Source organism: Brassica napus, chromosome A10 (genome assembly GCF_020379485.1).
Source record: "Brassica napus cultivar Da-Ae chromosome A10, Da-Ae, whole genome shotgun sequence".
NCBI classification, from domain to species: Eukaryota; Viridiplantae; Streptophyta; class Magnoliopsida; order Brassicales; family Brassicaceae; genus Brassica; species Brassica napus.
In genome coordinates, this window is record NC_063443.1 from 18931743 (window position 1) to 18959266 (window position 27524).

At 37.6% G+C, this 27524-nt stretch overlaps 9 protein-coding genes across 16 annotated transcripts; 4 read left to right on the forward strand and 5 right to left on the reverse strand.

Moving 5' to 3' along the window:
- The first annotated feature begins 14 nt into the window (after positions 1-14).
- LOC106372528 (thioredoxin-like 3-2, chloroplastic) lies at positions 15-1263 on the forward strand. Of its 2 annotated transcripts, XM_013812758.3 has the most exons (5): positions 15-348; positions 454-528; positions 618-684; positions 802-819; positions 913-1263. In XM_013812758.3, the coding sequence occupies exons 1-5, from the start codon at positions 53-55 to the stop codon at positions 1015-1017; spliced, it is 561 nt and encodes a 186-aa protein (XP_013668212.2). In that variant the 5' UTR covers positions 15-52; the 3' UTR covers positions 1018-1263. The 2 variants fall into 2 exon arrangements, with proteins under 2 accessions (XP_013668212.2, XP_013668213.2); XM_013812759.3 differs by lacking the exon at positions 802-819.
- On the reverse strand, positions 1199-4136 carry LOC106372527 (OVARIAN TUMOR DOMAIN-containing deubiquitinating enzyme 9). Of its 4 annotated transcripts, none has more exons than XM_048742639.1 (10): positions 3413-3618; positions 2680-3271; positions 2523-2596; positions 2314-2368; positions 2146-2220; positions 1990-2063; positions 1872-1920; positions 1679-1763; positions 1543-1599; positions 1199-1481 (listed from the first exon to the last, which is right to left on the reverse strand). In XM_048742639.1, exons 2-10 carry the CDS (start codon positions 3169-3171, stop codon positions 1414-1416), a joined length of 1029 nt encoding a protein of 342 aa, XP_048598596.1. In that variant the 5' UTR covers positions 3172-3271; positions 3413-3618; the 3' UTR covers positions 1199-1413. The 4 variants fall into 4 exon arrangements, with proteins under 4 accessions (XP_048598596.1, XP_013668210.2, XP_048598595.1 ...); XM_013812756.3 differs by having other exon boundaries at positions 1199-1466; positions 3413-3604; XM_048742638.1 differs by lacking the exon at positions 3413-3618 and adding an exon at positions 3851-4136 and having other exon boundaries at positions 1199-1466; positions 1872-2063.
- A 212-nt stretch (positions 4137-4348) lies between these two features.
- LOC106372678 (probable lysine-specific demethylase ELF6) lies at positions 4349-9127 on the reverse strand. The gene is made up of 7 exons (XM_013812944.3): positions 7833-9127; positions 7583-7661; positions 7409-7476; positions 6976-7126; positions 6382-6875; positions 6141-6305; positions 4349-6061 (listed from the first exon to the last, which is right to left on the reverse strand). Exons 1-7 carry the CDS (start codon positions 8839-8841, stop codon positions 4569-4571), a joined length of 3459 nt encoding a protein of 1152 aa, XP_013668398.2. The 5' UTR covers positions 8842-9127; the 3' UTR covers positions 4349-4568.
- A 2567-nt stretch (positions 9128-11694) lies between these two features.
- On the forward strand, positions 11695-14736 carry LOC106372679 (synaptotagmin-3). Of its 4 annotated transcripts, XM_013812945.3 has the most exons (12): positions 11695-11967; positions 12113-12211; positions 12309-12359; positions 12569-12692; positions 12781-12899; positions 12969-13070; positions 13147-13221; positions 13326-13402; positions 13475-13724; positions 13798-14157; positions 14232-14360; positions 14458-14736. In XM_013812945.3, the coding sequence occupies exons 1-12, from the start codon at positions 11857-11859 to the stop codon at positions 14584-14586; spliced, it is 1626 nt and encodes a 541-aa protein (XP_013668399.1). In that variant the 5' UTR covers positions 11695-11856; the 3' UTR covers positions 14587-14736. The 4 variants fall into 4 exon arrangements, with proteins under 4 accessions (XP_013668399.1, XP_013668400.1, XP_048598593.1 ...); XM_013812946.3 differs by lacking the exons at positions 11695-11967; positions 12113-12211; positions 12309-12359 and having other exon boundaries at positions 12976-13070; XM_048742636.1 differs by lacking the exons at positions 11695-11967; positions 12113-12211; positions 12309-12359; positions 12569-12692 and having other exon boundaries at positions 12882-12899; positions 13147-13247.
- Positions 14737-14870: 134 nt separating this feature from the next.
- Positions 14871-16128, reverse strand: LOC106372681 (metacaspase-9-like). Its single transcript, XM_013812948.3, has one exon. It carries the CDS (start codon positions 15959-15961, stop codon positions 14990-14992), a length of 972 nt encoding a protein of 323 aa, XP_013668402.2. The 5' UTR covers positions 15962-16128; the 3' UTR covers positions 14871-14989.
- A 348-nt stretch (positions 16129-16476) lies between these two features.
- Positions 16477-18459, reverse strand: LOC106370750 (protein PHYTOCHROME KINASE SUBSTRATE 4). Its single transcript, XM_013810749.3, has one exon. It carries the CDS (start codon positions 17827-17829, stop codon positions 16624-16626), a length of 1206 nt encoding a protein of 401 aa, XP_013666203.1. The 5' UTR covers positions 17830-18459; the 3' UTR covers positions 16477-16623.
- Positions 18460-19134: 675 nt separating this feature from the next.
- LOC106372677 (alpha carbonic anhydrase 3-like) lies at positions 19135-20826 on the forward strand. The gene is made up of 7 exons (XM_013812943.3): positions 19135-19293; positions 19380-19603; positions 19693-19799; positions 19891-19993; positions 20086-20253; positions 20370-20423; positions 20522-20826. The coding sequence occupies exons 1-7, from the start codon at positions 19230-19232 to the stop codon at positions 20630-20632; spliced, it is 831 nt and encodes a 276-aa protein (XP_013668397.1). The 5' UTR covers positions 19135-19229; the 3' UTR covers positions 20633-20826.
- Positions 20827-21950: 1124 nt separating this feature from the next.
- On the reverse strand, positions 21951-23951 carry LOC106372675 (probable calcium-binding protein CML50). The gene is made up of 5 exons (XM_013812942.3): positions 23129-23951; positions 22781-22827; positions 22514-22689; positions 22399-22417; positions 21951-22278 (listed from the first exon to the last, which is right to left on the reverse strand). Exons 1-5 carry the CDS (start codon positions 23877-23879, stop codon positions 22174-22176), a joined length of 1098 nt encoding a protein of 365 aa, XP_013668396.1. The 5' UTR covers positions 23880-23951; the 3' UTR covers positions 21951-22173.
- Positions 23952-24592: 641 nt separating this feature from the next.
- On the forward strand, positions 24593-26592 carry LOC125579107 (UDP-URONIC ACID TRANSPORTER 1-like). Its single transcript, XM_048742640.1, has 4 exons — positions 24593-25179; positions 25645-25748; positions 25949-26177; positions 26261-26592. Exons 1-4 carry the CDS (start codon positions 24724-24726, stop codon positions 26405-26407), a joined length of 936 nt encoding a protein of 311 aa, XP_048598597.1. The 5' UTR covers positions 24593-24723; the 3' UTR covers positions 26408-26592.
- Positions 26593-27524: the final 932 nt, after the last annotated feature.

The following is a 27524-nucleotide window of genomic DNA, read 5'->3' on the forward strand; positions in this document are numbered from 1 at the left end:
ATTTATTATTTACTAATCTTGTTGGTGAGAAGTCTTTTTGGAGTGAAAGAGAATGTCAGAGATTGTGAACTTGTCTCCTTCTCTGAGATCTTTAAACCCAAAGATCTCACCTTTGGTTCCTCCTCGTCAACTCTCGAGCTCGTTCTATCAACAGCCGAGATTAAAGTTTCTATCTTTTCCCGGGAAAAGCATCTTGGCAACGGGGAGAGTCCGAGCAATCGATGCGAGGAGGCAAGAGGTGGATGACTCGCCGGTGTCTGTCGAGCTAGGTCCGATAAGTAGCGAGAGCCACTTCGATGAGGTGATGGAGGAAGCTCAGAGGGTCGGTGAATCAGTTGTGATCGTCTGGTGAGGCTTTTAGGATTTGTGAAAAAGACTTTGACTTTGATTTGTTTGGTTCTGATTCGTCTTTATGTTCTGTTTGTGTGTTTTATATGGATGGTTGTTTTGTAGGATGGCAGCTTGGTGCAGGAAATGTATATACTTGAGGCCCAAACTCGAAAAGCTCGCTGCTGAGTTCTACCCAAGGTTAGCTTTTTTTTCTGTTATTGTTCTTCTTCATTGGCAATGCTTGCGACTGCTGTGACAGGCTTTAGATCTTGTTTATACTTTTCCAGGCTGCGGTTTTATCATGTTGATGTCAACGCTGTGCCATACAAGCTTGTTTCTCGTGCAGGAGTTACGGTAATGAACCTTCCTCTTTTGGTTAACTCACTCTTTTCGAAAATACTTTGGGTGTCTTTATTGTTGATATAACAACTACTGAAGAATGAAACCTTTGTTTGGAACACTCTAACGCAGAAAATGCCAACGATTCAGGTGTGGTTTTATCTGTTTCCCATGCCTTGAAAATGATCTTTATATTTTGGATCTTAAACTCTTTCTAATTTACGTGTCTTGTTCCCTCTGCAGTTATGGAGAGATAATCAGAAACAAGCTGAAGTCATCGGTGGCCACAAAGCGCATTTTGTGGTTAATGAAGTGCGGGAGATGATAGAGAACGATTCAATCACTTGAAACTTAACAGTCTCAAGACTCTGCTGCTCTTTATTCCCCTCTGATTGTTTTTAGTATAAGGTTGGTTCCTCGAGTAGATTAAACAGATACTGAAGTCTATTGCAATATCAAACGCTTCTTTTTGTCACATGTAATTAACTACTATAGTTACACACTCAGACTGGGATCTTTGGCGGGCAAGAACTGTAACCTTCCTTTTATCGATTTATTCCAACAACATATAAAAAAGTACACAACTTTTCAGCACACTATGGGGTCTATGGTTTAATGGGATTCAGTATACACAAGATCATTTTTGCTCTATAGATTCTAAGTTACGTTAGTAAAAAAAGAATAAACATGATGATGGATTTAGACTTGTTTCCTCTTTGTGCTCCCTTCAGAAGAAATCAGAGCTCAGAAAACCCAAAATTTCTTCTTCTTCTTCTTGCCCTCAGGTGCCGGCAGCTCTACACAAAACTCAACTTAACATTTGATTCAACATAACTCCATGGATGTTTATATCATATAAGAAGCATTACATACCTCCTTCAGGATAGATTGAATTGTAATGGACCTCAGCCCAGAAGCTTAAACATATAACTGATTCACAAGCCAATGCATTATTATTATGAAGAAAAAAAAGGACTGTTACTAATTAGAACATTGAGAAGTAACTTACGGCGATTAGACTTCTGCAAATGAGGCAAGATGTCAATGTAACATGTATCCTTGAATGAAGTTATCACAAACATCCTAACACCAAACTGCCAATCACAGCAAAAACAAAATTGCCAAAACCTCATTTCATATGTCAACCCCTTAAATATTCTTACACGCAAACAATGTACTAAGAGCTAAGGTTGTGTAAGTACCCAATCCGCAGCAGCCTGTAGAGTAACGTGATCACCCCATTCTCCATTCCTATGTTCATAATAAATCACGATTAATATACCAGTGGAAAGAACTGAGAGAAGAGAAAGAGTTTCAGACCGTTTCATTGTTTTAAGATAGTCGTTGTACGCCATTGGAACATAACCTTCATACATCTCTCTATTATACGCCAGCTGAAAACAACAAACTAGAACGTCAAATCATCACTGAGACAATGGGAGAATTAGATTTCTTTTCTTGGTACTATAACCCAACCTGACTAACAACTTGTTCTCTGACAGCACTATGGTGCTCTGGAGAGCGGTAAAGCTGGTCTGATAGTGCTCGAAACTGAGAAAAGACAATACAAAACAAGTCACACACTGCTAGAACAAGTTACATCTGCAAACCGTAACCAGAAACAAGAAGAAGAGAGAAATAAACCTGGCAGTTTCCATCTCCTTGAATCTTATTCTCCACCAAGCCATAAAGCTGCAATCTGTAGCGTATAGTTACCATTAGAAGAAGAAGAGTTCTCTCACTATCCATTCAAATAAATCTATAGAATTAAAGAAGACCGCTCTATAATGTAATCAAGACAATGATCATTTACAACAGCTAACAGGTTACAACAGAACCATAACCAGACATACCTCTGAGAAAGCCGTTGATGATCAGAAACCTGTTCATCCTCTGACGGTAACTCTCCATTGATTTTAGGCACATGCTGCAAAAATCAGGGACTCTTTAAGCTTACATAGGCTTATGATGACTTGATCTAGATCCATGACAAAGAGAAGATGAACTTACAGCAATAGGAATCATTTGGTTAAGCCGCTTCCCAAACTCAGACCAAGATTCTTCCTCTATCTCTACAGAACAAACTGATTCATCATCATCACGACCTGGTGAACTTCCCTCCCCTTGATTCCCTAACCTTGCAACGTTCTTATCTTCCACGTCATCTCTTTCATGAGAAATACCAATGGCTTCCCCTTGATGAGGCCACTCTTGTTCAACAACTGAAGTTCGACTAGGATCATCAGATGCTTCAGCTCGATCAACTCTGGACAACTCGTCTTGGTAAAACTGAGCGATGACAGCATCATTGTCTACATAACTACCAGTCAAAGGCTGGTTGTTGTTGTTGTTGTAACCTTCTCTAACATAGCCGTGAGCAACACCATCCGTCTCGTAACGCGTTACGCTGCGGCAAGAGCCAGCGTTTGTGAGTGTACAAACCTCGAGGTCGTGGAGACCCCACCGAAGAGCATCTGGATCAGGCTGATTATTATACCCCATTAAATCCAAAAAAAAACTGAAAAGTATCAAACTTTATAATCACAAACAGCCAAAAAGATCGAGTCTTTGGGGTTTGGTGTTGCGTGTAGTATTGAGTTTCCTGCAAAAGAGGGTAACGCGTGATCAGATGCATGCGTGATCCGGAGAAGGAGAAAGAAACCGGAGTTTAAATGAAATCAACAGATTGTTCAATTGGTAACATGATCATAGCGCAGAAACAAAGAAAGAAAAGGAAACCTACGAAGATGGGTTTGGTCGGAGAGAGAGAGAGAGAGAGAGAGAGAGAATCGCAACCGTTGAAATAGAAAAAAAAAACGAAAGAGCGATCGGGAAGACGGCAGAGAGATATTTAAAAGCCGTTTCACACCGTCGTGTTGTTGGTTTATCGGGAGGCGGTTTGTTTGTTAATCCTAAAACCCCGCTCTTTTTCCCATAACCCGTTACGATTCGTCCACGTGTCTTCTTTTTAAAAATAGTTTTGATCTCTAAAAACTACCCAATTTCCATATGATAATAAATCCATAAAATTACCTAATTTCCATTTGTTTCCCATTTATTGTAAATTTTTTCCCTGATAAAAACTAATTTTTTTATGGTCTATCTTAAGAGAATCTGGATTAAAATCTTTTTCTATATATTAAAGAAAAATTGTAATTAAAAAGGAATTGGAATTACTTACTTGGATAACAGATGTTTGTATATTGGTCAATGACCTTTTTGGATTAGTTTTTATTGTCAGCACCTTTTGGATTAGTTAAAAGCCTAATATCGTGAATGGGGTTAGTATGTATTACTAGTCGCTGCCATGCTGAGGTACGAGGTGGTTTGCTACAGAATGCCCCTATCATTAATTAAATAATTACATCTCATTTCTTTGTTATTTTTTTTTAAGATACGTAATCGCTTTCGCTATAGATATTCGAATCCTTCATGGAACTGCAAACCCAACCTGCATATATAAAAATTGAGGATAATGGTGAACTCACGTGTACGTAATAAACATCATCTGATTCTGACATACATTCCAAGTTTATACACGTGTTCCTCAAATCCATCTACACATAGCTCATACTTCAAACGTATCTGACATAGATTCCAAGTTTATAAGTTATGTTTCAAATTAAAAAAAATTACATAAAATTTTAAGCATACAGTAAGAGATTTTGTACGAGAATCATTCACATTAACAACATTTTAAAAGCCGATTGTGACTTAGTTAAAAAACAAAGCAAAAACAAAAGAGTGTGAGGCAACCTTCATGAAAATGAAACACTACAGAAAGAGACATGAAAACACTAGACAATCAAACTAAAAAGTAAAACAACAAACCAGAACTAAAGTTTACAACAATTCCACAGAGAGAGGCTCTTTTAACCTCTCTTGCATCCCCACAATCTCTATGTCACATAATGTCCAGTCTTCCGTCTGTGACGGCTATAATCCGACACAAACCTAAACGAAAGCCCACACTCCTCGACCTTGCATTTGTACGGTCGTTCCCCAGTGTGCAGACGCAGATGCTCAGTCCTCGCCCATTGCCATTTGAAATTCATTGAACATCCTTTCCAAGGGCACGCCAATGGTCTTTCATCGTTATGAACGCGCTGATGAAGCACCAGATACTTGTGAGCCCTGAACTTCTTCCCACACCCTTCGTGCGTGCATCGGTTCCTCTTGTGAGCTGCTAAGTCCGCTTTGCTCTTGAACGTCATCTTGCATCCCTCTTGGTAACAAAGGTTGTGCTGAGTTGTCGTTGAGCCAGTATTTGGAGTTTTCTTGAGCCTTTTCGCAGTGTGTTTCTTCTCTTCATCGCTCGCTTCATTGAGATTGGATGAAGTTTCTTCGCATGTCACTTTCCTCTTTCCCCTTGACCTCAACCCTTCACAAGGACTCTTTATGAAACCAATGCTACTCTCTGGATGATAATCATTCGTCTCAGACTCTAATTCTATTTTCCGCTTCTTCTTTGCTTCCACGATAACCTTGGTGTTTCCTGAGCTTGCAACTTCGCTCTCCATGCTATTTTCATCATCTGCAGCTTGCAAGCCACTTGAAGAAGCTTCATCACCGTTGCTTGCCAGAGGGTCATCGTCACGGACCATGTCCACAACTATCTTCTCACTAGCAATGTTGGTTTCAGAAACTTCTAAACCCACTTGAGCTGAAGAATGTGTTTGCTCTTCTTGTTGCTCAGTGTGCCTTATATCTTCAGATACAGCTTCTCTATTGGTAGGTAGCACCACCTGTGATTGCTCTTCCTCCTCACTGTTAGCGTTAGTAGTTCTAGGTTCTAGGGCCACAGAGTGTCCCTGGTGCTCTCTGGTTACGGAAGTAAGATCAGCAGAGTCTCCAATCTCATTATTCATCTCAGAATCAACTGCACTAGCATGACGTGACCTATTGGCATTGGGATTCAACTTTTTCTTTCTCGAGTACTGGATGATCTTTTCTTCCTTTCTTCCCCCTTGTGATTCAACTTCTTCTTTCTCCCCTAATCTTCTCTCTGCTTTTACCTCAAGACGTTCACGAGATGTGAAACCCGAGGTAGTAGAGCAGGGTTTAGCTTTTGAGCGTGATTTCCTCTGCAGCCATTTGATAGTTGACATATCCAGCACGTGGCTCGAGTCCGAGAACAAGCCACCTAGAGACAGCGCATGCTGAATCTTATTAGTAGGAGAATTTTTCCTCACTTTGACACAGTACCGTAAGTTGATGCCGAGTTTCGAGGTCCAGTCTGCGCCGTACTCGTTATTTTCTTCACCTTCGATTGCAAGATCAATTAGACTCAGCTCTTCTTTAGACGCACTCTCTAACAAGACATCATCATATCTGAAAGGGACTTTCACTTCCTCTGCCACTATAGCCGCATGCGCCTTAAATTTCTGAAAGTCTGCAAACAATTCCAATAAAGGTTACAAAAAAGAATGATCAACAACAATCAACGGACTTTAACACAATCTTATACTTACCTTTATGGCAAATTACAAGGAACTTCAGTCCACCTCTTGACTGCAGCAGTCTCTGAAGTTCGATAGTGTGTTCAAGGCAGAAAATGCGAGGTCTTATATATCTGGATGACGTGTTCCACTCACAGTTAGACTTTTCTGATGACTCTGCCTTATCTTCCAGAGCATCTGTAGGATTAATAGAAGTACAATTAGATACCGTAGTTAGTCCATGGTTTAGATTAAAAAATGAGGGTTTGGTTACCTATCTCTCCTTGTCTCTCTGAGAGATCTTTTAATGCATTTTCAGAAGGCTGTACCACAGACATAAAAGGGAAGCCAAGAACGCCACACGCCACACATGGCAAGGTTCCAGAATCAATTTGGAAATCATTAAGCTGACCGTCATCATCGTCGTAGTACACATCTTTCAGCTTCTCCATGAACAAACTCAATTCCTCTAAAAGACTAGGGTTCTCCTCCTTATTCTCAATTTCACTTTTTGCCTCTGCTGGTGATGAAACCGCAGGAGTGGTAGCAACTCCAGTAGCTGCAAGAGCCAGGACACTATGACGCGGAAGTAGATCAGGGTCCCACATCACCAAACGAGAGCCCGGTTCTCCAAGTAGAACAGATAGATTCTTGTTTTCGTTCAATATATCTTCTACAAAAGCTTTCTTCACAAGGAACTCCCTTTCTTCTCTCTGTCGATCTCTCAGCCGGGAGCTACGACCACCTGGCAGCAACGAGCGTGGCACTCTGGAAAAAAATAATATTTACATGAATATGAGAACAAAATATGGTCCAACAAAACTTAACGGGTTCTATGTACAAAGGGAAAATTGAAATGTTGCCTTGCCTTGAAACAAAGGACATGGTCAAGAGATATAGAAGCTGCTGATGGGACAACATGGGGAGATAATTCATGGCCGCCCTACGCACAGCAGCTTCCTTAGCTACGTTGAGCCACTGTGGAGTTCCAAAATTGGCGGCTTCCCCACAGTTAAAACCTAGAAAACGTCAGATTAAATCTCCTTAGTTAAGGATTTTTTAAATTTTTTTGGCAAATATGTAATCCTAATCTAAGCCAAACTATCCACTTATACTATTGTGACTGATATAACTATATGGTTCTTCATTCTCCTGATTAGAAGATCAATACCTCATGCTATGTCGTAAAACACCCCTTTTCTCCAAAGCTTTATTCATTTTTTTTCATTTTCCCAAACCCTTTGAGAAGTGCAAAATGGAAGGAACAGACTGCAATCACTAAGACTTGAAAGAATGTTTACCGTGGCTGAATCCTACATGATAAGACCTTGGGAAAGTCACAACAAATTCACCAGGATTTTGTACCAACCTACATAGAAAATATAGCAGAACAAGAAAGTAAGAAAATTTTCACATAGTGCCTCACATCTCCACATAACAGAAGTTAAAGGTCAAATAAAATAAAAAAGGCCTACCTACAGCAAGGAATGTCAGATGAAACTATAATCTCAGGTGATACAAGAGTTGTCTTTTCTCCTAGTTGGGTGAGAGCAGCTGACAGTTACAAAGAATAGAAAACAGTTAATGAAAAACAGAACAAGTGTGGCAATGTCTAGTATCTATCATTACGTTAAAGCAATGAGATCTTAAGGCATTTTTCCAAAGACTAAACTATCAATCCTCATATGTATCATCTTTAGCAGTGTTTTTTCAGAAAGAACGTACCCAGTTGATCAAGGTTACTGCCATAAGAATTCTTGCGGATAACCTCTTCGAAATCGAGCGCATAATCACCAGGGACAGCGTACCAAGTCTTTGGCGAGCCAGTGTGAAGATAATTCATACTGTGAAGCTCATGGTCCTCAACGTGCCAGGCAAACCAGCTGAACAACATACCGATATAAACCATGGGAGACGTCACACCAGGTATGTCATCCGGCATGAAGCGTGTCACAGAGCCAGGCGAACGTGCGATCATCTGAAGGTTCCACGAACTGTTTGAAAGCTTCCACCCTGCAGTACCTTCCATTTCATCAACAACAACAACATCCATATTCTTCTTCTTGGATGGATCTTGAGCTGATAAACTCGGAGACACAACAGGCAACGAACTCTCACCATTCTTCCTCTGGTAAAACCCTCTCCCTCTCCTCTTCCTCTGCCGGAAATGCCTGAAATGCCCCTCCGGCTCGCCAAAAGCCGAGCCAGGGACATCGTTCGCATACTCTATATACATAGGCTTCTCCGAAGCCGCTCTCCAGAACAACGCCTCAACCACAACCGGCGACACTTCTCTAACCGTCCCTAACTGACTCTTATAAAAAGCCTTCGACTTTGACTCAAACTGCTCCAACGTATACACGCCACCACTCTGCCACACCTGCTTAACATCACCACCCTCTCCTCCTCTGCTCTTTTTCCTAGCCTGGCCTAGCTCTTGCTGTCTAGTGGTGAACACAGCTCTATCCTCTTGACCAAGACGCTTCGAAACGTCTACACCAGAAGCTAACTCAGGACACCTCAGAAGCGACTTGTTCAAGTTGCAAAAGACATACTTTTTCGATGGCTTGGGGATAGGAGGAATGATCTTGCAGATCCCAAAGGCGCTTGCTTGTTTCTCGATCTTTGAGATGTAAGCAATGGGATCTGCGAACTCGGTGTCTGTGGGTCTGAAGACGGGTGCCAAAGGCATGGCCTTTAGCCAATTGGGGATTTCGACATTACTACTACCCATCTCAATGGATCAGATTAAACCACCCACCACTCTAAAACCCTAGATTCGAGATTCCGATTCCGATTAACAAAAAAAAAAGATATTATCTTTTCTTTCGCTTCCTAACCAAATAAACACTGTGAAACCGTTGGGGCTGATACAAGCAATAGCGGTAGAATCGTTACTTGGGGAAAAGAGAGAGAGAGGAGAGTGAAACGATATGAAACTGTGCGGTTGCGCAACGACGGAGAAGAAGAAGAGGAGGTGGAGAGAGAGAGAGAGAGAGAGAAAGTATTTTAAATATTGAATTTTTTTTTTCCTAAAATTATTTTAAACTCCGCCGTCGGTGCATGTTAGCGTGGGATTACCAAACTTTTACGAGTGTGCGCGCGTCAAATTGCACTAACTAACCGGGGTGTTGTTTTTGGACCGGGCTTGTAGGCCTTTTTCTTTATTAATCATATAAAATAGCCCGTTACAGAATGGCCTTTATTCAATAATTTTTCTTATAGAAAAAATAAGAAGGCATCTTAACATTCATGATTTGAAATGTACATTTTTTTAACAACATATTTGAAATGTACATATATACGCAAATGTCTGAATATACAGTTTTTTTACTTTATAATATACATTTGAATAACTCTGATAAATGATATCAATAATGACTCCAAACTAGAAAACATGTTTGAAATTAAAATTGGAAAAATAAGGATAGTGTATGAAGATGCACATCATGGAGATTACTCAAACAGGATCGACGAGTTTGGCTTCAGCAGCGATATCCAACATCCAACATCCAATATCCAATATCCAATATCCAATATCCAAATGAAGTTCAGATACATTTATACGTATTATTTTGTGAGATAACGTTCATATTCCATTTTAGCCATTAAAAGGAACATTAACACCTTCTCATTCGAATAAAGTGCTTTCTGACAACTTTTAAAAAAGTTTGATTAAAAGTACTAGTTGATCATATTGCTAAGAAAATTTTACCGTATGGAGTAGAGGCAAAACGTTGGCTACTTGGCTTTAAAAAGCTAAATTGCTGGTACAAAAACTTTTCGAGCAAAAATATCTAAGGATATGGAAAGCTAGTCTATCTAGATATTCAGAGAACAGGTTTCATAATGGAGTATCCTTTTACAAAAACAAAACTTATAGGAATCTACAGTTGTTGTTTCCAACCGAGAAAAACAAAAAAATAAGAGTGATGTTGACAAATATAAAATCGAAAATAAATATATATGATGTTGCAACTTGAAAGTACACTTAAGATTTTTTGAACAAAACAACATAATAATAATTGAAGCCAGTTTCAAAAAAAAAAACAACATAATAGAATGACCACAAAGTAGGTAAAGATATGGCAAATGTCAGATTCAAGAAAAACAAATTTTCAAACACATATATAGATCGTAATTTCATAAATTCTGAACCATAATATTTGTTGTGGGAAGACAAGTAGCCTAGTGGCGGCTCTTGCTCTCGTCTCGTGTACATGACAGCTTGTGGTGGTTTCTAATCTCTCATCAAAGTATATATTGTATGGTATTTTCCTGGATAAAGAGAGGGTCTTTAGATAGTTTGAGTCGTTTGACCAATAATGAATATGTCTAAAACTATACTGAAAATAATACTATTTAAATTATTTTCATAGACTATTTAGATTTTTGACCATATCATTTTCTTAGTGTTGAATTTTTTTTTATAACCGTTTGCCTTAATTACACAATATTTTGAATAAATTGTTTTTTTTTGTAACTTTTGAATAACTTGTTTTAGTTAGACATCAATTGATATATTTTCATATAAAAAGCTTATAGGCAGCACATGATAATGTACTTAGAAATGTTTGAGATGCTACCAAAAGAGCTCATTGAAAGAAAAAATGGAGGACGCAAATGATACTTTATACGTCAGAAGTATCATGCTTCGCGTGTTTGGAATGAAAATAACGTTTGAACAAATCAATTCAAATGCAACACATTTTACTAGAATATAGAAAGATTGTAATGTCAAACGTTTTTTTCAGGTTTCGCGGTAGATCTTGTGCTCTCTTTTTTTTTTTAGTTTCTGTCTTTTTCACGATTTTCCGTTGATTTGCATATTATTATCATAAGACACTTTAGTTTCTTTTAGTATTTTTGTTATCGTTTAGTTTGAAATATGATTTTAACATTTTTGTTAATGGATGTTGGAAACAAAATATTTAAGATTCATAAATTAATTTTGTTTTGCCACAAAATATTTAACTAGAATACTAAGAAAAGAAAATATTACAAGCTATGACGTTTTATTAATAGTTTTGGAAAGAAATCAAAGAGAAGAAAATTAAACAGGTGTTCTAGAAAAATGTCATTGTCCTAGAATTAATGTATCCAGATAATAAGATAGATAACACACGCAAACACTCGAAGACCGCGTTATCCATTCACATAATAATGCCTACAAGGTACATCAACTTGGTTTGAATTTTCACACATTGTCTACGAAATTCATTTCAACTTTATTTATTTTTTAGAAATGAATCACTGATCTTAGTATAATATATATAACCATTTAAAAAAAAATAGTATGAAGAAACTTATCCATAATAATGTAAGGACATGATTTATTTCAAATATCATAAAAAATGATTAAAACTTGTCATCATCACCCAATCAAACTCGTATTCATTTCTATCTCCAGTATTCGTCAAACAAGTTTTTGTTGGGACCATAAAGCAAGTAAATAATCTTCTACTTGAGCTAATAATCAAAGTTTAATTAGGCCAACCAACAAAAAAAGGGTATTAAAGTCATTTCAGCATCCCCAATGTCATCTCGTGATTTGTTGATCTTTTAAATGGAAAATAAATAAAACAATAAGAAACTCTCGTCACGAAAAAATTGGCGGTTGAATCAGAACGTTGTTCTCTTCATTACCGTTTTGGACTAGATTCTTTCTCCTCTGTCTCTCTTTACCATTTACATATACACTCATTCTTCGTTATCATCGAGATCATCTAGAGAAAAAAAAACGAAAAAGATGGGATTTTTCGGGAGTGTGCTGGGGATCCTCGGTTTCGCAATCGGAATCCCTATCGGACTCGTCGTTGGATTCTTCGTCTTCGTATATTCTCAGCCTTCACACGAAGAGGTAAACAAAAAAATCGAGTCTTTCGTTTGATTATGTTGTTTTAATCATCTGGGTACCTTAAAGTTTGTTACTTTAACGTGTGTGGTGATGAATTGGAACCTGAGGATTTGATAATATGTGGACACTGTTTGAAACCATTTGCCAGTATCCACCAGCGAGGCCACTAGTTGAGACTAGCATCACTCTCCTTCTCGATCTTCTCCCTGATATCCCACTATGGATGAAGAATCCTGACTACGAAAGAGTAAGTTAAACTCAAACATTTAATCACTCTACTTTCTTAATTACTTCACACTAATATACTCTTTCTTTCTATTGTGTGTTTTACTACATGCATTCAGGTTGACTGGTTTAACAGGTTTCTCTCATACATGTGGCCCTACCTCGATAAGGTTCTTTTCTTGAGATTTTGGAGGCTGTATGCGATTTAATAAAAATTTCAATAGAATTTTTTAATACAAATTTGCGCGATTTTCTTCAAAAATTGTTTGAGACAATAGACCAATGTTTCATTCGGCTTTGCGCATTCTTATATAAATAAGCTTATTATCAAATTTTGCTTCTATATATAAGTTTGAACTTTTTTTTATCTTGTTTATAGGCTATTTGTGAGATTATCAAGAGCTCTGCACAACCCATTTTTGCTGATTACATTGGGACTTTCTGTATAGAATCTATAGAGTTTGAAACACTGAGCCTTGGATCGCTTCCACCCACAGTTCATGGCAAGAACTAGTCCCATTTTTACTTAATTGTCACATCTGTAAGCTGTGCTAATGGTCTCAAAGGGCAATGTGCCTAATCTTAGTGCAGGTGTTAAGTTCTATGAGACCAACGAGAAGGAGCTTCTGTTTGAACCATCAGTCAAGTGGGCAGGCAATCCCAATATAGTTTTGGTTGTAAAGCTCATGTCTTTACGAATCAAAGTTCAGGTCAGTAAGAGAAGCTTAAACACCAAGTTGTAGTAGTATCTTGACTGTTTAAAATACTTGCTTTTAAAGCTCGTAGATCTCCAAATTTTCGCTATAATGCGAGTAGCTCTGAAGCCTCTTCTACCAACCTTCCCTTGCTTCGGAGCCGTTGTAGTTTCATTGATGGAAAAGGTATTAGTTACATTCTCTCAGAACAGATTTTGAAAGTTGTCTGCTTTATTACCAACCATGAGGATTTTCTTTGCAGCCGCATGTTGATTTTGGATTAAAAGTGCTTGGTGGGGATCTCATGTCCATACCAGGTCTCTACAGATATGTTCAGGTGCTACATTGATGACTCTCCTTTTGGTAGGAGTTGGAACTATGCTCTTTCATTGTTATTATCTTTTCTCAGAGGATTTAATCTAATAATAATGATTTTTGCAGGAAACTATTAAAAGGCAAGTCTCAAGCATGTACCATTGGCCACAAGTTCTTGAGATACCTATTCTTGATGCTTCAACGTAAGTGCTAATAATAATGATCCTGCAGGAAACTCTTTTCTTTTCCCCTCTGATTGTTTACTTCTGATGTAGAGCTTCTGTGAAGAAGCCTGTAGGGTTGCTTCATGTGAACATCATTAGAGCTCGCAATCTCCTCAAGAAGGATCTGCTTGGAACATCTGATCCTTATGTCAAGCTTAGCTTGACCGGAGAAAAGCTTCCGGCAAAGAAAACCACTATCAAGAAGAGGAACTTAAACCCGGAGTGGAACGAACACTTCAAGCTCATTGTGAAGGATCCAATATCACAAGTCCTTCAACTAGAAGTCTTTGACTGGGACAAGGTCTCACTCAGCATCTCTTCTCTTAGTTCAAATGTACTGTGTAACTCCTTACTAAACCTGCTCTCTTTGTCAGGTTGGTGGGCATGACAGATTGGGAATGCAGATGATCCCCTTGAAGAAAATTAACCCTGGGGAGAAGAAGGTGTTTAACTTGGATTTGATCAAGAATTCAAATATTGTTATGGATGTACCAGAGAAGAAACAAAGAGGAAGGTTAGAGTTAGACCTCAGGTATGTGCCATTCAGAGATGAAAGCCTCAAGTACAGAAACGATGTTCAGGATGAGAAATCATCAGAGGACGATGATGAGTTTCTCAGCAATGCTGGTCTACTCTCGGTTGCAATCCAATCAGCCAAAGATGTAGAGGGCAAGAAGAAATATACTAATCCTTATGCTCTTGTTCTCTTCAGAGGAGAAAAGAAGAGAACAAAGGTATATACTCATAAACTTAAATATACTATTTGGCTTATAATTAGAGTGCCTCAGAGCTATGTTTAATTGATTAGATGCTGAGGAAGACAAGAGATCCGAGATGGAACGAGGAGTTCCAGTTCACACTAGAAGAGCCGCCATTGAAAGAGAGTATACGCGTTGAGGTCATGAGTAAAGGAACAGGTTTTCACTTTCGTTCCAAGGTAAATAACTTAATGCATTGACCTGAGCTTTCTATAGACCCTGTCTGCACGTTTGGTTTGGCTTCAACTCATGTCTTGGCATGATCTCTATATGCAGGAGGAACTGGGACATGTAGATATAAATCTAGACGATGTTGTTGCCAATGGAAGGATTAACCAGAAGTACCATCTTATCAATTCAAGAAATGGTGTTATTCACGTTGAGATCCGTTGGACCACTGGTTAAATTATATGTATTATAGCTATTGTGAGCAAACGCGACTTATAAAAAAGTAAAGAAACTTAAAGAGAGCAAAATGAATCGAGGCAAATATTTGTTTAGAATTTGTCTAATTGATTATGTGAATGAATGAATTAACAATATGTTAGACAAGTATTTATATTAGTCTCAAAATCAGATTTTTTTTAATAGAAAAACATCATTCGTCTAACCCTGACCCAATGAATGTTGGCTTTTTATTGGCACAAAAAGATTTAAAACATTTTCAAAGGGACAATAGAGACATGATATATCCTTCATCAACAGTTTATTATTCTTTCTTTTAAACTGTGGTGCGTACCACAAAAGACTTTTTGAAGATACAAATTCAAATAAAAGAGAACAACGAGATGTAATTGCATAATTCAAATTAAGGTAGAGACAGGAACGTAGCGTCAGCGTTCTGATCGCTGCAGTAAAGACAAGGGTGTTGCTGGAACCCTAGTCTCTCAAGCACTTCTCTAGCCATCATCACTAGTTCCTTGTTCTTCAAGGCACCTCCGTTTTCCTTCAACACCGTTTGAATCGCGTTGCTAAACGCTCCATACGCCTTCCCGCCACCACCGCCTACGTCAGCAGACGTTTCATCGGCCTGACACCCGCTCAGCAATATCCCGGAGTCAACGTGCCTTTCACGCAACGTCATTTTCTCCAAAAGATCCATCAAATCAATAGTCGGTAGCCGGAACTTTAGACCAGCGTCGCCACCAAAGAGCTCGAGTAGGTGTGTTCCAATGTCGGAAGTGAAGATTCCGGTTAGAGAACTCAAGTGGTCGAGGACTTCCTTGAAGGGCAAGGCACGCAATGTTGTTGTTGTTGTCTCCATTTCTAGAGATCTATTGCTAGAGGAGAATGGTCCTATTTGTTCTTTCTCCTTGTCAATGAGACCACCACTATGGCAAGAATCCGAGATCATGGTAAAGCTCGTTCCCTTAGGAAGTTGATTAACCAATTCTCTGAAGTCAACATCCGTGATGAGGTTGAAATCACAAGGAACAATAGCTTCGTCTTGTCTAAAAGGATGAGCAGGCTTAACCGAAGGAATCCGAGTTCCATGGCCACTATAGTGGAAGAACAAGACGTCTCCACCAGATCCATTTTGAGCTTTCTCCACCATCCTACGTAAAGCGGCCTTGATGTTGGCTCCAGTGGGCTTTACCTTTGACTCTGGCTCGTCCGTTAGCACCTCCATGTCTTCTTGTTTGAATCCAAAACGTGTCGTTAGAGTTTCTTGCATGGCTAAAACATCGTTGACGCAGCCGTGAAGCTCGTTCCTTGTGTTGGGGTAGTTGCAGCCGACGAGAACGGCTAGTCTTCTCTTGACAACTCCTTGTTGATCCATGTGAGTCTTTAGGGGTTTAGAGGGAAATTTTAAACAACTTTAATTTATGGACAATTTTTGTTTGTTTGTTTTGTTTATAATTAGCTTTTTTTCATGTGAAGTGTTGTTGTTTTGGAGCCAATATGTGTATTTATGATTGAGGTTTCTTGTAGTGAAGGTCAAGTTACATAGTATACCAACATATATTTTCTTTTGTTTTTTGCTTTAAATCCATGGATTTTTTTTTAATGGAGTATTGGCTGTATTATAATGGAAACTATACCTTAAACCAAACTTTTGAGATAGACATAAGTAATCTACTAATCCTGAGTCATGGACTCATAGTCCCACCAAACCTTATATTTAATCCAAGGGTTATAAAAAGTAAAGGAATTGGTTAACTTGGAATTATATATAACCAAAGATTTACACCTAAGTCATCTAGCTATCCAAGGCAAGAAACGAGTTACGTCTTATATATAGATATCTTTATGTTATATGAATGTGTAGATAGTGTAAAAGAACCGTCCATACTATAACGCTGGAATTAATATTTTTTATTCACGTTGGTTTTGTTAAACTCATAAACTTAAAAGTACACATGTTCGAGAAAAAAAAACAAAGCAATTTTACATGAGAACACACACACAAAACACCAAGAGAGTGGAGTAGTTAAACCGGTCCTAAACCAGAAACGACGATTTATTATTCAACATTTTTAGTGTAGAGCTGCCATTGTTGCACAACACCTTTTGCATGACGTCATCCTGAACGCTAACGTTCTTAAGCGGCTGAACCAAACGCTGACCGCCACTAACCATAACCGCTTTCTCACAACGACAGTCTAACAACGCCGTTCTCTTCTTATCGCAACCGCCGCCAAATGTCAGCGACGGCTGCGATAAGTTGATTCTTGAGAAGCTAGCCGCCGCTACCGAGACCGGTTCCGCGGTCGTAACGCTCCAAGTGACACTTGCTTCGCTCGGCTCGTAACCGTACTCTGTCGCTGTCTCGTCTACCGAGTTTCTGACGAGATCAGCTGGTGGTGGTGGAGCACAGGGACGAGATATGTGCTGAGTAGAGAAGCTCTCTATCTCGAAGAGGTCGGAGCTGGCGTCGCTCGCGGCTTCTTCGTCTGTAGTAGTAACTCCCTTGGGACTCGTTGGGTTCAAAACCGGTTTAATCGGATGCAGAACCGGTTCGGTTCGATTCAAATCCGGTTTAATCGGGTTCAGAGTCGGGAAGCTAAAATTACTAACCGGAACTGAAGATTCTCTACTGTTTCCCGCGTAATTTATGGTCCGGGTCACATTGTTTGAAGGGATCGTTAGTCTAATCGGATCAGACGACGATATCCTCTGATGATTATGATGAACGATAGACACGGTTCGGTCAGAACCGGTTTTAAACTCTGCAATTCTTGGTTTGGTTTCTTGGACCTGGACCGACTTGGAGCTAGAACAGGGACAAGTCCTGCGTCTGAAAAACCACCTGGGGCCTTTCTTGCTGCTTCCACGTCCGTCATGGTCCGATCCTTGTCGGTTGTTGTTACGGAGCAAACCGGTTTGGCTGTTCCAGCTAGCTTCGGAGGATGCCGTATGTCCCACGGTAAAGGAAGAGACTTTAGCAGATGAAGCCGAAGAGAATCTTGGACCACTAAGATTCGTAGATTTGGATCTATCGTTGCTTCCGCTTTCGCTAAAGTATCTTCGAGCTTCGAATATGCTTATCTCCGTATCTTCTTGTTGCTCCTTTTGTTCGTTGTTGTCTGGCTTGAGGTATGAGGAGAAGGAGACATCGATGTCGAGGGACCGACTTTGAATGATCTTGATGTAAGGGTCTAGAGCATCGCGTTTGGTCGCTACGACAGTTACAGTAGTTTCCGCCATTGGACTTAGCTTTGTGTTTTTTTGAATCGTAGAAGCTGAGATGAAGGTTTCAAGTAGCTCTCTAACTCTGTGTATATATATACACTTGAGACTTGAGGGATGTGTCAGGAGTTAGTTATGTCCGAGAAAGTTCTATCTTTCTCGTTTAATAAGGTCATCATGACGTTCTTACATATAACCATTGTTTTCCTTTTCAAATGTAATAAAAAAAAATGACACAAACAAATAATTTAATGGTTGGTGATTTAGGGTTTTTGAACAACACAAACAAATAATTTAATGGTTGAGGGTTAGGGTCTTGGTATATTTTTCTAATATTTAAGATTCTCTATGATTATACTAAAACTAATTCGAGTGTAATGCTACTTGATGTGATGATTGAAAGTTATGGATCCACCACAATTATTTTCAATTAGTACTAGATTCTTTTTAGGGCCTTCATCTTATAAGAAAAGTATAGACTAAAGGTTCAAAACTTCATAGTTATAAAAGAAGGTTTAGTTGAACTATATATTTTAAGCTTAATCTCTATCATTTTCTTTTAAAAAAACACACAAATCCTGCAATATGAAAAGAAACATAAAGTTTTTTTTTAATGTATAAACATAAAGTTGTTTGCGCCCTATCTCCAAATTTGGGAACGTGAGTGTTTCCCTAGGCCATAATCGGTACCATGTGGCTTCTCCATTATTATGTTCTTCTCTACAATGCTTTGAGCAACAAGACAAAGATAACTCCAAAGAAGGTGACAAATCTCTATAGTGATTACTTCCTATTGGACAATAGACAGATCAAAAGAGAGGATAAGAATCATCATTGTAATGATACTTGGGTCCATTCTTTAACAATACTATTTGAATTTTTTGACATTTAACGGACAAATGCTCTGAACATGATTAGATTTCATAGGCTGTCAATTATATTGTGTGTTTTCCACTTTAGCTTGCTCATTTTCAATGTAAAAAACGTCAATGCAGTAATAGTAGAGGAATGAGTTTAATTGCTGTGAGACCTAACCGGTAAATGAAGTTGAAAATATTATGTTGATGGACATGATTAAAACCTAAACTCTCTTTCTCTCTCTCTCTTGAAGATTTAATCCCAACACAAACTTCTTGAAATGGAGTGAAGCCTTAAAATTAGACCCCACTTGATCAATAATAGGTCTCTTACAAAGGTATGAGAGCCAGCCATAAACCCAAATTTTAACCATTTAAAAAGAACCGCATATTAAAATAGAAACGAGTGCTATGCCAATTTTCAACCTTAGAATTAGTAAGGTTTTCAGACGACTAAAATAATTTGCGGTCAATAAATTTCTATGCAAGATATTATAAAGGAAGAAAATATTAAACTTCTTACAATAAAATAAGTTTGAGAAGAAGAAGAGAAAACAAAAGATGAACAACATTATTATCCTATTTGTGACATTTCTTGCTCTTTCTTCTTCATCTCGAGCAGCAGGTAATGGCTGTGTTAAGCTTTGGAGCATTTTGTATGATAAAATATACTTAAAATTAATGCAAAACTTGAGAATGACTTTCATGCAGATGAGACAGAGACTGCGTTCCATTACAAAAAAGGAGCACTAGCCGATCCATCCAAATGGAGCATGACCAAGAAAGAATGGAAAATTTGCGGGACGGGGAAGAGGCAATCACCAATCGATCTTTCTCCAGGAATAGCTCGCCTAGTTCACAATTCTACAAAGCTTATTCAGACATATTACAAACCAGTTGAAGCTACTCTTAAAAACCGTGGATACGACATCATGGTACATAACTATTCAACCTTTAAAAAATCTAGCATATTTATTTTTCTACTACCAATTAGTCTGCATGACCGGTACGTTGTGTGGATCAGGTTTCATGGGATGACGACGCAGGGAAGATTGTGATCAATAATACTGACTATCAATTGGTTCAAAGCCATTGGCACGCACCGTCAGAACATTTCCTCAATGGAGAAAGGTAACGAGGAAAAAAAATGAAAATATTGACATCATTCTTAGACATACATTCGACGTAATAATAACATCATGAAACATGAATTTGTTATTAGGTTGGCCATGGAACTTCACATGGTACATAAAAGTGAAGCAGGACACTTAGCAGTTATTGGAGTTCTCTTCCGAGAAGGTGAACCGAATGCTTTCATTTCAAGGGTAATATTTATTATTTTCTGTGTATAATTAATGGACGAGACCAATTCGATCTTGTATGTTTTTATCATTGTCTTGGTTAACAATATCGACAGATAATGGGAAAGATCAATACGATCGCAAACATCCAAGATGGCGAGGCGACCATAGGAAGGCTACACCCAAAAGATTTCGGATGGGATCTTACAAAATTCTATGAATATCGTGGATCTCTCACCACTCCTCCTTGCACTGAAGATGTCATCTGGACCATCATCAACAAGGTATATATCCAATTTCAAAACCTTTATTGTAGTAACAAACATCAAGAATCCAATAATCTAAATATATCAATCGACTCAAATCTTGATTTTTTTTTTAATTTCTTTTCTAAATGCAGGTGGGGACGGTTTCACGTGAGCAGATTAAAGTATTAGTCGATGCTCGCCGCGGTGTAAGAATATAAAACTCTCTCACATAAGCATTTGCTTAGAACGTATTTGAACTTTGTCCTTACATAACTAATTAAACATGTTTTGTTGATAATATTAGGGTTATGAGGAAAACGCAAGACCGGCTCAGCCGCTGAATAAACGTGTGGTTTATCTAAACGAACAGCATGTCAGATCAACTCCAAGCTCCCAAAAACAAATTCATATATAAATTAACTTTGAAGATGTTTGTGGATTGGCTGCTCCATTACTATTTTTTTCTTACAGCGTTTAAATATATTTTTATTAAAAGATTAAAACAAATTAAGCAAAGTGATATATCAATGTGTATAACATTTTGTATATATATGTATTAACAGCAAATATATAATACTCAACCATAACATGAGTTGATTGATTCTTTTATACCACAAGATGTTTTTTTTTGTTTACATCTATCTAATATATAAAACAAGAACATTGTGTTAGACCCAACTTTTAGTCATGTGTAACACTATATAAATTGTCATTAATGTTTAATTAAAACATTATATCTACATTAAGGTAATTATGGAAACAACATTATACTACTATGTTTCTAAACAATTAAATAATTATTTTTATGTCCAAACACTTTGAAACATTAAGTCTCACCCTTTAATAAAATTTTATTAATCTTTTTTTTAAAATGATAAAATTAAGTAATTGACTAACACCCAAATAATTTAAAAAACAAAATAAAAAATAAGTATAACTTTTTTGGGTTTGGATACTACAAAATAATTTCATTTAATACGAAATCAATTAAATGAATAGATTTTATTTAAACTTAAATAAAATTTTATACTAAATTATATATTATATATAAATGAAATGTTAGAGTTAATAATTTAACATCAAATAAATTTTATAATTCAAAATTTATCAAAAATATATATCACACAAATAATCAAATAAATTACAGAGATTTAATTACAAATTCATAACGAAAAAATTAATTTTTTCGTTATGATTATTAAATTAAATAACATCTTATATAAGTTCATATTAATATAAATAAAAAATAATATATATATATATATATATATATATATATATATATTAAAATATATTAGAATAAAAATGTTAAAACATTTTATTTCCTTAACAAATTCTGTTACAAACATTTATGCACTTTTAAACGCAGACCAGAATCTAGTTTGTTTTAAAAACTCCTGGCTCAAACTAAACTGGAAAAGTAACTTGTAACAATAGCATTCATTAACAAACCGTTTCACAAAACCGTTTCACACCAGCGACGAACATACAACAACAACATAACAAAATCTGAAAATTTGCAAAGGGGTACATCTGTTATAAGAAACTTTATGCGATGAGGAAAGGGAGGACAGTGAGCATGAAGGCTTCGGATAAATTAATTTGATGTTTTTGGATTGGCTCCATTACTAATTATATTTTACAACATGTAATTATATTTTTGATTAACATTTTTAATATATATATGTAGTTATGTATTAACAACAAACAAGATGTAATACTCAGCCATAACATGAGTTGTTTGAAACTTTTATACCCCAAAATGTAATAATAGTCAACCATAACAATGAGTTGATTGATTCTTTAATACCGCAAGTTTGTTTTTTTACACTTGTTTTGAACTCTGGAATCCAACCAAACCGGAAAAGTAACTTGTACAAAAGCATTCACACCAGCGACGAACATACAACCACAACAAGATGAGAAGATGTGAAAATGTGCAAAGGGGTTCATCCGTTATGCGATGAGGAAGGGGAGGACAGTGAGCATGAAGGATTCGTAAGTGAAAGTAGCTGAGCCTGAGTATCCTGTGTCCTTCTCCTTGAACTTCTCTGTTAATCCCTGCAAATTTTCATCATCAAAATAAATCAAAACAAGTAATAAAGAATCTGCAGTTGATGATCAGGAAGACAAATCAAAGAACAACTAATCTATGAGCAACAGAGTAAATAAGAGACGTACCTTAACAGTGAGACAGCACCTGCATCAAGGCAAAGCAGAATGAATAATTAGCAACAAATCAAAACAGAGCAAACATAAGGAAAGAGAGGAGGGTATTGAGCGAATGATAACGTACTCAATGAAATTGTCATATTCAATGGCCCTGTTCTTGCCACCGCTTTTGTCGAATTTGGAGACAAGAAGATCCAGAATCACAGGAGAAACTGAAAACCCGAGGCTCAGAAGCGCATCTCTCAGCTCACTCACATCTATTCTCCCGCTCCTGTCCTTATCAGACCTCTCAAAGATGGACTGAACCAAATCACATGTGCGTCAACATCACAAACCAATCTTCCTATCCTACTAAATCATAATAAAACGATAAAAAAAAACTCAAACTTACCCTCCAGTTTTGAAGACTATAGAAAAGTGCAGTAAACTCCTTAGGTCCTACAACACATAGAGATTGCCATAAGTCATTACAGAACACTAATTCAAAACCAGCCTAGCAAGAAAGCAACTAGAATTATTATTTATATGATCTCAACTAGAACTATAATAATGAAAAACCAAAAAAACTCTCTTGCACGTAGTTAACGAAATCACCCAATTAGTATGAATAATAAAAAAATGATTATTGCCGAACCTAAACACATAAGATTAATTATTTCAAAAAAAAAAAAAACACATAAGATGAAATGAACACTGAACAATAACATATCATAGAGATGGATAATTAGAGAAACGTTACCTATCTTCATGGCATTGGTGTTGGTGAATAGATACATAAGAAGATGAACAGTTCTCATGCTAAACCTCTGCTGATAAGACGATAAAGCCCCTTGAAGCTCCTTGTCATCGATGAACCCACTTCCGTCCTGATCAGCAGCCTGGAAGCAAGCCACTATGTTCGGATCCGTCCCCGGAGCAAAACCTGACGGAACCAGAGAAGCGAAGGGGCTTCCATAAGAAGATCCCTGAGGAGAAGGATAGCCTCCGTATCCTCCTCCTCCTGGACGAGGCGGAGCACCACCGTAACCGCCGTACTCAGGAACCCCCGACGGCGGAGCAGCAGCTCCGTATCCGCCGTAAGGACGCGGCGCAGCGCCGTAACCGCCGTATTCGGAATGCGGCGGAGCAGCTCCGTATCCTCCCGGACGGGGAGCCGCAGCAGAACCGTAAGGTCCAGACGGCGGCGAAGCTCCGTAGCCGCCGCCGAAAGGCTTCTCCTTTGGCGGGTTGAAGTCCCCTGGAGGAGGAGAGGGAGCGTACGGTGGTGCAGAAGGAGCAGACGAGGATTGGGGCTTCGACGCGCCGTAGGGAACAGCGTAAGGAGATGATGATCCGTACGGAGGATTGTTTCCGCCGCCGTAGCCGTAACCTTGGCTCGTCGGAGGATTGTTTCCGGTGGAGGAGGAGTAAGGTGGCTGAGGAGGGGGAGGTTGATTTCCGCCGCCGTAGCCGTAACCGTAGCCTTGGCTCGTCGGAGGGTAACCTGACATCGCTGAGAAAGAAAAGGAACTTTTTTTTTTGATTGATTAAAAGAGAGATCGAAGAAGAAGAAGAAAAGGTTTGACCTTCCTTTAGCTTTGTCAAACAGATGAGGACAGCTCTTGTCATTTCGTCTCTTGTTCCCAAGTATTTACAAGTTATGCCATTGGGATCTGATCTGACCGACAATCAGATTAGTGGTTTTCTAAAGAGTTCGGTTTAGAAACTAGAATCAATCTAATTTGGTAATGATATTTACAAGTTCGTTTGTTTTTCTGTTAATCTATTTCGAATTATTTTTAGATAAACTGATTTATTCTTCTTCAACAAATTACACATCGAACTAAGATCTTAAGTACCATACAAATAAATTTAATATAATATAAAATCACCAAATTAAATCAATTCGAGCCAAAACTTGTCTAACCCATCCAATATAAACTAAACCAAAACTAAAACTTGTCTGGTCGATTGAACTTGGAATAGATAAATAATACTCTTTCTGTGTCATTAACAATTTTTTGTTATTAAAAAAAATATCATTTTAGAATTTTAATGAACTTAGTTTCAACTACTATCCATATTGCCAAACAATCTTATTTTGTACTTAGAGTTTTAATAAGATAGATATAGACTATGATTGATTACTACGTTACATAAATGTAAAAAAAAAAAAACAATTTATATTTAGCAGAAATAATTTAAAGTTGCGACAAAAAGAAAAAAAGGAAGACAAAAACTAAAGGCTTTTGTCCTTGCCATTCCATGCTCCAAGTGAGGACCTGATTTATCTCGTTTCTCTCTCTTTCTCTCAACGGATCTCGATCTCGCCGAGGAAGAAGAAGAAGAAGAACAATGTCGTCTTCCTCCTCATCAAAGAAGCAAACCCTCTTCATATCGACACTCATCATCTCATGGTACTCCTCCAACATCGGCGTCCTCCTCCTCAACAAGTTCCTCCTCTCCAACTACGGCTTCAAGTTCCCCATCTTCCTCACCATGTGCCACATGTCCGCCTGCGCCTTCCTCAGCTACATCTCCATCGTCTTCCTCAAGCTCGTCCCTCTCCAGCACCTCAAATCTCGCTCCCAGTTCCTCAAGGTCGCCACTCTCAGCGTCGTCTTCTGCGCCTCCGTCGTCGGCGGTAACATCTCGCTCCGTTACCTCCCCGTCTCTTTCAATCAAGCCGTCGGTGCTACGACGCCGTTTTTCACCGCGCTCTTCGCGTATCTCATGACTCTTAAGAGAGAGGCTTGGGTTACCTATGGTGCTCTTGTCCCTGTCGTTGCTGGTGTCGTCATTGCTAGTGGGGTAAAGCCTTTATCTTTATTTTATTCTTCCTCTGTTTTTGATTCTGTTAATAATAGTAATAATGCTATTGTTTAGGATTCAGATGACTTGATCTGTAGAAAGATGATGGCTTTAAAGAGATTGTATATGTTCTGTGAAAGGATAAAACTTTGAAATGGGATCTTGAAAACATGAGTCTTGTGTTATCTATAAAGCTTCAGCCTTTTATGGTTTAATCAGGTGTAGAATTTGGTATAACATCATTATTTTGGGATCTAATAACCTTGTGCGCTCTCCTTCTTTCACCTGCAAGGTGATATCTTTTCTTTCATTGTATTTATAGGAGCTTATCAAGTGGTTATATTATATTTATATCCTTGTTTTGGTTTTTGGATTTGTTTTTTTGTTTGTTGTCTGATCTTTGATCTCTGTTCTTAGTGTTTTTCTTGTCTGATCATTTATCTAAAACACTATTTTCATTTGCAGGGTGAGCCAGGGTTTCACTGGTTCGGTTTCATAATGTGCATTAGTGCTACAGCTGCAAGAGCCTTTAAATCTGTTCTTCAAGGCATCTTGCTTTCTTCAGAAGGGTAAAATAATTATCCTGTTGAATTTTTGATTTTACAAGTAGTTAAATGATCTAATCAGGAAACTTTTGTTACCTAATCAAGAGAGTTTATAAATGATTAGTTAGTTAGGATGTTGTGTATCATGTTTAAGATCTTTAATTCATATTATTAAATCTGTTATCAACCAATGATAGCGCATTTATTTATTTTCCTTCATGCAGGGAAAAATTGAACTCGATGAATTTGATGCTGTATATGTCCCCTATAGCTGTTGTTGCTCTTCTTCCGGTGACGCTAGTTATGGAACCAGACGTGATCAGCCTGACCTTGACGCTTGCAAAGCAGCATCAGTACATGTGGATACTTCTCCTGGTCAACTCTGTAATGGCTTATTCAGCCAATCTGTTGAATTTTCTGGTTACAAAACACACAAGCGCCCTCACTCTCCAGGTACCTTAGGCCTAATCGCATCTTATCATCGTGTTCTCACTCGAGAGATATTAATGTTGATTTGTGTTTCACTATTAATGCAGGTTCTTGGAAATGCTAAAGGAGCAGTTGCGGTGGTGATATCCATCTTGATCTTTCAAAACCCGGTTACGGTTATGGGAATTGGCGGGTACTCCATAACGGTTCTTGGGGTGGTTGCTTACGGAGAGACAAAACGCAGATTCAGATGAACTATTCAGTTTCAGCAACATAGCGCGCTTCACACTCCCTATGTTTGGTTCTTCATCTGTTTTTTTTTATCAAGACTCATTAATTAGTGAATTTTTTTTTGTAACTATTTCTTATTAATATACGCACTATATAGAATTATATGTATCAGACTTTAGATTCTATGATGAGAAGCCATTGTTGTTTATCTCGACACACAACCCCCTCTGTCTATGATGGGCTGCCATATTCGTTGTTTAGCTCTTGTCCTTGCCGTTCCATTATTCTGCAAAAAAGATCTCAAGTCTTCCCCCTAAACCAACACCCACGGTCACCTTCTAGAAAAGATCAAACAATATACTCAATACTTATATGTTGCGAATGGGCAACAAAAATCGTATTGGAATGGAAGCTACGGCAACAGAGACACATTGGTGAAGACAAGTTCTAGTTTCACCTCACGTTGAAGACACATGTCTTCTATGATATACCAGCTCTGTTTTGTTTCTCTTTTGGTTTTGTGTATTTGCTCAAGTCATATACTCCTTCGGTTTCAGACTTTCAGTTTATTTGTTGTTTTAGAATAAAATTTTTGTTTTAAAATAAGTGTTAGTTTTATAATTTCAATGTAAAATTATTAACTTTATATTTCAATCTATTTTTTATTAGTTAATTAAAAGGTGGTTAGATGTAGGGCAATTGTCAATAATAGCACCTTTTGAAGTTTATGTCTCAAAAATAGCACTAGAAGGAGAAATTCACAAAAATGACATTCGTTAAAGGGTAAAATATCCCTAATACCCTTGGTTTAAAATTAAATAAATAAAAAAAAATAAAATAAAAAAATAAAAAATAAAAAAGAAATTTTTTTTATAGTTCAGATTACATGTTTTCAGATTCGAAATATTTTTAATTTTTTTTTTAATTTTTTTTAATTTTTTTTTTCAAATTTTCTTTTTATAATTTAAAAATACTTTTTGAAACTGTTTTTTAAATTTTTATTTTTTATTTTAGTATTTATTTTTTATAAAATTTTAAACCCTAATTCTAAAACCTCACCCCTTAACTCTAAACCCTAAGGTTTGGATTAATTAACCAAGGGGTATAAGTGTATATTTACTTATTTAATGAAACCTATTT

Coding starts and splice junctions, on each gene's coding strand:
- LOC106372528 (XM_013812758.3), top strand. CDS start 53: ATGTCAGAGATTGTGAACTTGTCTCCTTCTCTGAGATCTTTAAACCCA. Junction 349..453: donor GAATCAGTTGTGATCGTCTG/GTGAGGCTTTTA, acceptor GTTGTTTTGTAG/GATGGCAGCTTGGTGCAGGA. Junction 529..617: donor GCTGCTGAGTTCTACCCAAG/GTTAGCTTTTTT, acceptor ATACTTTTCCAG/GCTGCGGTTTTATCATGTTG.
- LOC106372527 (XM_048742638.1), bottom strand. CDS start 3,171: ATGGGGTATAATAATCAGCCTGATCCAGATGCTCTTCGGTGGGGTCTC. Junction 2,369..2,522: donor CATCAACGGCTTTCTCAGAG/GTATGTCTGGTT, acceptor TATACGCTACAG/ATTGCAGCTTTATGGCTTGG. Junction 1,764..1,871: donor TACAGGCTGCTGCGGATTGG/GTACTTACACAA, acceptor TGTGATTGGCAG/TTTGGTGTTAGGATGTTTGT.
- LOC106372678 (XM_013812944.3), bottom strand. CDS start 8,841: ATGGGTAGTAGTAATGTCGAAATCCCCAATTGGCTAAAGGCCATGCCT. Junction 7,127..7,408: donor TCATGTAGGATTCAGCCACG/GTAAACATTCTT, acceptor GACGTTTTCTAG/GTTTTAACTGTGGGGAAGCC. Junction 6,876..6,975: donor ACCATGTCCTTTGTTTCAAG/GCAAGGCAACAT, acceptor ATTTTTTTCCAG/AGTGCCACGCTCGTTGCTGC.
- LOC106372679 (XM_013812945.3), top strand. CDS start 11,857: ATGGGATTTTTCGGGAGTGTGCTGGGGATCCTCGGTTTCGCAATCGGA. Junction 12,900..12,968: donor CTTTACGAATCAAAGTTCAG/GTCAGTAAGAGA, acceptor TTGCTTTTAAAG/CTCGTAGATCTCCAAATTTT. Junction 13,071..13,146: donor TAGTTTCATTGATGGAAAAG/GTATTAGTTACA, acceptor TTTTCTTTGCAG/CCGCATGTTGATTTTGGATT.
- LOC106372681 (XM_013812948.3), bottom strand. CDS start 15,961: ATGGATCAACAAGGAGTTGTCAAGAGAAGACTAGCCGTTCTCGTCGGC.
- LOC106370750 (XM_013810749.3), bottom strand. CDS start 17,829: ATGGCGGAAACTACTGTAACTGTCGTAGCGACCAAACGCGATGCTCTA.
- LOC106372677 (XM_013812943.3), top strand. CDS start 19,230: ATGAACAACATTATTATCCTATTTGTGACATTTCTTGCTCTTTCTTCT. Junction 19,294..19,379: donor TTCTTCATCTCGAGCAGCAG/GTAATGGCTGTG, acceptor ACTTTCATGCAG/ATGAGACAGAGACTGCGTTC. Junction 20,254..20,369: donor TCTGGACCATCATCAACAAG/GTATATATCCAA, acceptor TTCTAAATGCAG/GTGGGGACGGTTTCACGTGA.
- LOC106372675 (XM_013812942.3), bottom strand. CDS start 23,879: ATGTCAGGTTACCCTCCGACGAGCCAAGGCTACGGTTACGGCTACGGC. Junction 22,828..23,128: donor CACCAATGCCATGAAGATAG/GTAACGTTTCTC, acceptor TATGTGTTGTAG/GACCTAAGGAGTTTACTGCA. Junction 22,690..22,780: donor ATAGTCTTCAAAACTGGAGG/GTAAGTTTGAGT, acceptor GATTTGGTTCAG/TCCATCTTTGAGAGGTCTGA.
- LOC125579107 (XM_048742640.1), top strand. CDS start 24,724: ATGTCGTCTTCCTCCTCATCAAAGAAGCAAACCCTCTTCATATCGACA. Junction 25,180..25,644: donor GTGTCGTCATTGCTAGTGGG/GTAAAGCCTTTA, acceptor TTTCATTTGCAG/GGTGAGCCAGGGTTTCACTG. Junction 25,749..25,948: donor ATCTTGCTTTCTTCAGAAGG/GTAAAATAATTA, acceptor TCCTTCATGCAG/GGAAAAATTGAACTCGATGA.